The sequence below is a fragment of the Ursus americanus genome, chromosome 11 (genome assembly GCF_024610735.1).
Source record: "Ursus americanus isolate L20-20 chromosome 11, mUrsAme1.1.p, whole genome shotgun sequence".
Taxonomy (NCBI): Eukaryota; Metazoa; Chordata; class Mammalia; order Carnivora; family Ursidae; genus Ursus; species Ursus americanus.
Window position 1 is genome coordinate 24,792,042 of NC_142137.1, and position 8,829 is coordinate 24,800,870.

General features: G+C 43.1%; 1 protein-coding gene across 4 annotated transcripts in view; it reads right to left on the minus strand.

Annotated features, from left to right (window-relative positions):
• PDSS2 (decaprenyl diphosphate synthase subunit 2) overlaps positions 1-567 on the minus strand; it is a 233,325-nt gene extending 232,758 nt beyond the window's left edge. For all 4 annotated transcript variants that reach the window (XM_045806956.2, XM_045806957.2, XM_087865360.1 and 1 more), the window contains exon 1: positions 5-567. In XM_045806956.2, coding sequence (XP_045662912.1) covers positions 5-300 — 296 coding nt within the window. In that variant the 5' untranslated portion in view covers positions 301-567. The remainder of the gene's footprint in view (positions 1-4) is intronic.
• Between the last annotated feature and the right edge of the window lie 8,262 nt (positions 568-8,829).

The following is an 8,829-nucleotide window of genomic DNA, read 5'->3' on the forward strand; positions in this document are numbered from 1 at the left end:
TCACCTGGCCGTGGTAAGCAGAGGGTGCTGAGTCCCCACCAGTTTCCGCACCTGCAGAGCGATGTTGCTGAGCTCGTCGCTCAGCAGACAGCGGAGGCTCATGAAGGACGTGGGATAGCCCACGATCTTCTCCGCCTCTGACACCACTTGGTTCCAGTGGGCCGGGGACCTGGAGGACTGACCACGCCAGGAGCCCACCGAGGAGATGGTATCGAGGGACGGGGACCACCACAAGCGACGCGGGGAACCCGACACCCCGAGATAACGGGGCAAGCGCAATAGCAGCTGCCGAAGGCTCATAGTTTGAGTCTGGGAGTGTCAGGGACTTGGGGGTGTCCGGAGGTGGCGCGGGGAACAAACCAGGGGCAGAGGAGGAACTAGAAGAAAGCGGCAACTCCTAACCCTCAGAGAAGGGTGAGTTCCTGGAACTGTGACCAGAAATGCACTTTAACTGCAGCTTTCAGCGCTTCGGGGTACACAAACAACTGCCCGAGCTCAGTACTGCCCCCGGCCATCTGGGTAGAAACCACGGCCGCCTCCTAAATGGGGGACGCCATATTGGCGGGATGGAATACGGTCTGTCGTAAAGACAGAGGCGGGCAGTTAAGGAGTAAAGAATGTTCCCTACTTTACGGCGCAGTCGTGAACGCCCTTGAAGGGGCGGGGCTTTGGAGATATGCCCCGGAAGGTGAGGGGTAGGGCGAAAGCTTAAGCTCCTCCCACACCCCGTGAGGACGCAGGGTTGGGAAGACCTGCGTTTCCCGGGTTTGGGGTGGGGCGTGGGGGCTGCTGAGTGGTGCTCTCGCGCCCGGACCTTGGGCCCAGTCTGATTCATCAGGGCCAGCGCAACGCCCAGCACGGAGTGGCGCACACAAATATTTGTGTTATGAATGAGGGTCGGTGTCTACCAAGTCTTTTTCGCGGCTCCCAGCCCGCCCGGAAGGAAGGGCTCTGGGCGGAGGTGCGGGTTACTTTGGGAAGTCTCTCACAGCTGTCCCTCATCCCCTGGCAGGGCTAGTGGACGGGCGTGAGCGCGGCCCTTAGGGCAGGTGGCTTTAGGGAGCTACGGACCGCTACTCAGTAGTGGGACGAAGTCTAGGGGTGGGACTGAGCCCTCTTTGCCCTCAGTTCCCAGCCAGACGGAAGGTGGCTGGCCCGGCGGAAAGGGTTCTTTTTCCCAAGGAATGCCGTTGATCTTGTCGCATCACCAGCCTCGCCGCTGAGCCTCGGTTCCCCTTGTGTACGGCCCAGGCAAAGCAGCCGTACCTCCACAGGGGTGCAGAGAGGCCCGCGCCCACCCTCTCTCGTCTTTTTCTTCGAAAGGACTCTCTGTTCACCATCCAGGATTCAAAACTGTATCACCGACCGTAGTGCTTTTCACTTACAACTCATGTTATTAGCTCATTTTATCCTCACAACTCCATTAAGTAGATTGTGTTAGTATTCTTCTCCGTGTTTCGTGTGAAAAAACTGAGGCACAACCAAGTTGTGTACATTGTCAAAGGCCACACTAGACAAGGATGTTATCGCAGACAATCAGGTTTCTGAATCCACGCTCTTAACCACAGCATTACGCCAAGTAACCTACCAACCACCCTTTACTCTTCACTGCTGAGGGGAAGCAGTCAATGTGGTTACCATTCAGGCAATGCTGCCTTTTCTTTTTTCAGGTATATCTAGTATCCTGCCCCTTTTCACATCATCCAAAACAAGTGTTAAAAACAAAACCAAACCTCTTTGGGGGTGCCAGGTGACTCAGTCAGTCAGGTTATGATCCCAGAGTCCTAGGATACAGCCCTGCCTTGGGCTCCTGCTGAGCCTGGAGCTTCTCCCTCCTCCCTTACCCCCCGCCTTGCTCTGGCGCGCGCTCTCTCTCTCTCTCTCTAATAAATAAATAAATAAACAAACAGACCCTTGTTAATAATGAAATATATTACCCAGTTTTACACTCTTAAAAATAGCCTGTAAAACTCTTCAACTTTCAAAATGCTTTCAAAGTTATGATTGATATTTTTAAAATTAGTATCATGCACAATACTGGTCTAGATTCGGGCTACATATAAAAATCCAGACTTAAAAAAAGATTAAATTAAAGAGTAATTACTCACTTTGCAGAAAGATGCTTTTCTCTACAAATGTTTAGCCTCAGACTCCCTTTGAATAGTAAATTTCCCTTGTGATTTAAAAATCCGATTTTATTTCCAAAAATTCACTTTAGGCATAACTTTTCAGGGGTACATTTTAGATGAATTAAGCTTGTAAGTGTTAAACAGTCTTTGCCCACAAAATAAGTAAGGCAAGCTGAAGTTCAAAATAATTCTTGTGCAAGAGATAACAAACTCCTGGCAATAAAATTCAGCTCTGTTCTAGATGAAAATAAACGTGGAGAGTGAGATACCTTGCCATTTCAAAAAGTTCCAAGGCCTGAGCTTCTGGGTTATCCAAGGTGAAAGAAGTCATGAAAAAATGAAGAGAGATAAAGACTGAATGTGATAGATTGTGCACCTGAGGCCGTTTCTTCAGAATCATGGAACCTTAAGACCAACTTTTCATGCAATTTCCTTAATACCAATTCACAGCATGTACTTTAATTTCTCCACAGAAGCCAAATGCATTATTCTCTGGTCATACTCTATTAACCAAGTTTTTGATTATTCATGGGACTTTTGGTCCCATTTACTTTAAATAATCTGCACTTTCTTTTATACTTACAGTTAAAAGGTTGCATTATACCTAATGATGATCAGTTTTTAGAAGGTTAAAATGGTATTTATTCTTTAATCTTCCAGATAAATATATAACTCCTTTGAGTCTTTCTGACTAAAGAGCTTTTTGAATTGATAGTGACTTTTGGAGGAGCAAGGAGAGGAAGTCTCTGTGATTCTGCCATTCCTCTGCCACTGGTAATACTCATTTTGCAGATGTCTATGAATCTGCGCATAAAGAATGTAGCAGAGTTTCTCACCCTTAGTACTACTGACATTTGAAAGCATGGAATTCTTTGTGGTGGGGGAGGGCTGTCCTGTGCATGGTAGGAAGTTTAGCATCATCCCTGGCTTCCATTCACTATAAGCCAGCAGTACCCCCCACCAAGGCTGTGACAACCGATGTGTCTCAGGACATTGCCAGATGTCCTGGGGGCAAAATCACCCATGGGAACATAGGGAAATGGGAGATGCTAAAAACAAACAAACAAAAACAAAACAAAGAAACAAAAAACAAGGACCATTGATGACACGGACACTCACAAAGCAGCAAAAGAAGAGGTCCTGTGTGTGAGTAGCCCTGCGGGTTAAAATGGTCACTCCACAATCTGTGGAAACTTCCAGCCATACACAGGGACTTCTCCATCTCCTTGGGTTTGGGGTTGTTTAGGAGACATCGAGCTGACAAAAGATGGTTGCGGTTCCTCCTCCACCTTTCTCAGGATCCTGAAGTTGGTAAAGTACCAGTAGATTTCACTTACTGTCCTGTCCACATTCTGCTGAACTTAGAAACAAGTGAAGTTATATTTGATGTCCTTTTCATTGGCTGGAAACCTAAACCAGCCTTTGGAAGTACAAGGTCTTAACAAGGATGGTGTATGCTCTGGGCTTTGGCATTTCCATGATTAGGTGAGTGGACATAGATAGGGACACGCAGCCACGCTTCTACCATCCTCAACACAATCACCTATTGTTTATGTTAAGAGAGTTCCTCCAAAAGCAGTTGAAAAGCATTGGGGTATATCTCGGGGCAAAATGATAAAAGGAGGCAAGTAATCAGATTAGCAACAACCCAAAAGTTTGACCGTCTCCTAGGCTGCTGGCTATGGAGAACAGGGACAGCACATATTGCTAGGGAGATTGTAAAATAGTTCACAGCATCTATGGAAGGGAATTTGATAATCCCTAGAAAAATTACCTATGCATTTATACTTTGGCCCAGAAATCCCAATTCTAGGAACCCTTTCCAAAATACAAAATGAGTTTTGTGCAAGATTATTTCTTGCAATATTATTTGTAATCACAAAAGATTAGAAACAAACCAAACAACCACAAGTAGGGGAGTGGTTGAATAAACTGGAGTAGATCCATATAATGAAATACACCGTGTAGCTCTGAAAAAGAATGAGGGCCATCTCTACACCGATGTAATGTGAGCTCCAGAATATGGGTTAGCTTTAAAACAACAACAGCAACCAAAAACACACCAAGACGCAGAACAGTACAGTGTGTTTTTGGGAAGATAGGTGAACTACAAATATACACTTGCCTATATATTTAGGTTGGGAAGAAACAGCTGGAGGGGACAGGCATGGAACAGACTACCCTGAATATACCTTGACTATATAGTTTTGGGTGTAAAGTCATGTATATGCACTACGGTATTGGACAACTAACAAAGACAACAGTCTCAAGTCTTTCATTACACAATTTGTAAAAAGTAATTAATTGTCCTAGATGTTTCAACTGCATATCCCAACTTCTCATTTGTTATTTAACTTTGTTTAGTTTTTGGTTCTTTAGTTGTTCTGTTTTTCATTTTTTGTTATTGCTATAAAAGGTTCTATATTTAAAAAAATAAATAAAGTCATGGACATGTTTTACATATCCAAAATAATTTTAAATTCTAAAGAAAAATGTAATTACTAAAATTTGAAAACAAGCTGAAGCAAATGACCTAAATGTATATTAAGTGGGTGGCATAACCACAGCAAGTAAATAATTAAATGACTTTAGAAAATAGTGTTTTTACAGTGCATTTATAGTGGAGTATGTTCTCAGGATAAATAAACCTACAAAGAAATCTTAAACTTCAATCTGCAGTCTTACCGCTGGTAGAAATATAGATATTATTATCTTCAAATGATTCTTATACATTGTAGGTAAAAACAAATGTTAGAATTGTTAAGAATGATGAGGAAGTAGAATCCTTGTAAAATTAAAGTTAAATTGGAAATAGTATGAACTTACAATTTTCCTTTTCAAAAATGTTTCTTATGTCCCAATAAGAAAAATTTTACATTGGGGGGGGGGTGGCAGAGAAGCGTTTACTTGTTTTGTCCCTTGAAAAGGCCTAGAGATAATGATACTCTTACAGCAATGAGCACCTTTAGTATTCATAATCATACTTTCAATACATCATTCCCTGTTAAAAGGGACCAGTACTTTAGAAGAATGGCAGATTTCAGGTCTGGGGCAAGAAATGTGCATGATGGGGGCGCCTGGGTGGCACAGTGGTTAAGCGTCTGCCTTCGGCTCAGGGCGTGATCCTGGCATTATGGGATCGAGCCCCACATCAGGCTCCTCTGCTATGAGCCTGCTTCTTCCTCTCCCACTCCCTCTGCTTGTGTTCCCTCTCTCGCTGGCTGTCTCTATCTCTGTCAAATAAATAAATAAAATCTTAAAAAAAAAAAGAAAGAAAAGAAATGTGCATGATGAGCCTGGGACACCCTGTTGTGCCAGAAATCAGGGAATCTATTATAGTCTAAAGTCTAATGGATCAGATCAAAGGGACAAAGGGATAAGCATAAAGGAGCTCCCACTAGCCGAAAAGGGGACGACCTGAGCATCAAAACAGAGTAAGAACTACAACTGATCGAAATTCATTGATGACATATAAATCCTTGAGTTCGTTATTAGACATAACTAGGACAGTACTCTGAATATTTTCAATATCATGAAAGAATTGAACATTTATCCTGCCTTCCTGTAGGAATTGTATTTAGTGGTGTCTTAGTCTGGCTCACCGCCTTGAGAGCTGAACCCGAGACAAGGGCTTACTTTTAGGTAGTTTATTTTGGATAGCCGCCTCAGGAAGCAGCAGTGGGTGACTAGGGAGAGTGAATCACAGGAGGTCTAATACAAGGGTGTCTCTGAGTTAGTCATCGCTGTGGGCAATGAGGCCTTGAGCCTGCTGGGACTCTGAGTTGCCATGTAGAATATACTTCATAACCGTCAGCTTGATGCAAGGGAGGAGCAGTTGTTGACCAGCTCCCAGCCCCCATTGGTCCAAATTCCCCCCTTGGGGCATTGGCCCCCTCACACTTCTAAGCTGTCATGTGAATGCCAGGCAGATATCCCACCCTCGTGAAGTAAGAGGACCTCAGGGGCAGAACGTGACATGTATGCGGTGCATAAGTGGAGAAGTGCTGTCAGGTTACGCCTGAAGGAAGCAGGTTGCTTCAGCCATGGCTGTCTCGAGAGGCAGGCTGTGAAACTGGATGTGAAACAGGGCACAAGCCACTTCCCACAGACAGTCGGGGCTGCTGAGGGAAAGTTCTTAAGAACATAATTCCATCTAATAAAAGAGGAAGAAATCAACATATTGTGCTTCCTTATGAAATAATCGATTCAGGCAACGATTATCAAAAGATGAGAGGCTGATGGGAAAGTGCAGAGGAGCAGTGGGGACACCGCTTGCACCATAACTGACGTCAGCATCACTAGGCGTGGGGGGTCCACACAGCTGTGCCTCCTGATGTGGTGCGTTATGAAGCATACAGCACTGCCTAGGAAGTATTTTTGCCAAAATAGTTGAATCTAAATCTCATCAAGCCGATAAGTCTAACTTCCAATTTTCTAGAATGATAGGAGAAGGTGGGACAAGTAAAAGAGCTTCCCAAGGAAACAAACAGACCAATCCAGCCTGTTGGATGTCCTCCAGCCAGCTGACTGGGTTTCCTCAACAAGACAAGGGGATAAGACGGGGTGTGGAAAAGGACTCCTGTAGACTGAGATTTTGAGACGCATAACAAGCGTAAAGTGTGGGCCTTATTGGATCTTGATTCTAACAAACCAACTGTAAAAAGTAAATTAGGAGGCGATTAAAGAAGTTTGAATTATAGTTTTGGTACATTAGATATTACAAGGGAATTATTAACCTTACGTGTGTGTCTATTAGAAAATTTCCATGTTTTTAACTATATAGGGATAAAACAATACAATGTCAGGAATTTTCTTTAAGACACTTCTGGAGAGAAAAAAAGCAAGTATGCTAAAATCTACAAAGTTGCTGATTCTGGATAATGAGTATATCGCATTCATTACACTAATCTGTTTTGTATATATGTTTGACTATTTTCATAATAAAAGATTTTTAAAGAGGCAAGTAAATATCCTTATTCTTTTTTAAAAATGGAAGCAAGTCAAATGACTTGCCCAAATTCATAAAGCTGGAAAGTGGTAGAGGTAAGAATTAAAGCTCAAACTCATCTCACTCCCCCGTGTCCTCTTGTCTTCAGAACTGAATGCGCTTATTTATTTATTCATTTATTTTCCAACCCAAGTGCACGTAATTGCTTCTTGACACACTTTTATCATTGGTCCATGCATTGTGCTTTTCTGTTTTATTGTGGCGGTAAACAGCCTCCAGATGGTGCCCAATGACCCCCCGCCTCCTGGTGGTCACACCTGGTGTTGACCCCTTCCACATGGTCTTGTGGTTGATCTGTGTCATCAATAGTATGTGGCAGAAATGATGGTGTGTCACTTTTGATATTAGTTTTATAAAAGACATTGCAGTTTCCATCTCAGGCCCTCTCTTCCTTGGGCTCGCTCTTATTCATGCTCTCTCCCTCCCTCCCTCTCTATCTCCCCCCCACACACACACACACATTACTTGCTCTGAGAGAAGCCATGTCATGAGTAGTTCTATGAAGAGGCCCGTATGGTGAGGAACTGAGCCTCATGCCAACAGCCATGTGAATGAGCCATCTTGGAAGTGGATCCTCCAGCTCCTTCAGAGACGGCAGCCCTGACTCATAGCTTGACTATAACCTCATGGGAGACCCTGAGCCAAAACCGCCAGACTAGGATGCACACAGATTCCTGACCCTCAAAACTTTGTGAAATCACAAATGTTTATTTTTTTTTAAGATTTTATTTATTTATTTGACAGACAGAGAGCACAAACAGGGGGAGAGGCAGAGCACGCAGAAGGCTCCCCGCTGAGCAGGGAGCCCTGATGCAGGGCTCCATCCTGGGACTCCAAGATCATGACCTGAACTGAAGGCAGACGCTTAACCGACTGAGCCACCCAGGTGCCCCAGATACTTATTGTTTTACGTTGCTAAGTTATGGGATAATTTATACTGCAATAAATGACTAATACAATGATCTGCTGATCTTTGTGTAATGCAATACATGCAGGGAACCCACCACCAACACAGGAACTAGAATATTGACAATAGACTTGTCAGTGTGGACTTCTCCATTCTATTCTCCTTCCTCAACCCAAAGTTATCTTTATCTGGAATCTTGTATTTATCATTCTCTCTCTATTATCTCTATCTATTATCTGTTATCTCTATCATGATTAAAAAATAAGCTAATAATATATGCATTTCTTTAAAGTATATTATTTATATGTATTTGTTATTTTATCTTGAAAAAAGATTCCATGCTAAGTGTAATTTCCTGTGACCACTTTTCTTTACATAATGTTATTTTACTGAGATTCATCCACATCGGTGTGTATAGTGGCAGTTTATTTGTTTTGACTGCTGTATAATTTCCACTGAGTGAATGTATACACACTTTATCCAGTCTCCTGTCAATAGACATTTGGATTGCTTCCAGATTTTTTTCTGTTACAACAATGTTGTCATGAAGAGGTTTACAAATGCCTCCAGGTTCATAGAGTTTATATCTAGCATTGGAATTACTGGGTTGTAGGGTACGGGAATATTCAACTTTAGAGGATAATGCCAAATAGCTTTCTAAAGTGGCTTTATCAATTCACATTTCCACCAGCTGTTTATGAGAGATCCCGCTGATCACACTCTCTCAACTCAGCCTTCTTAACATTTCCAACAAACAGGTACAAAATGGAATCTCATTACAGTAT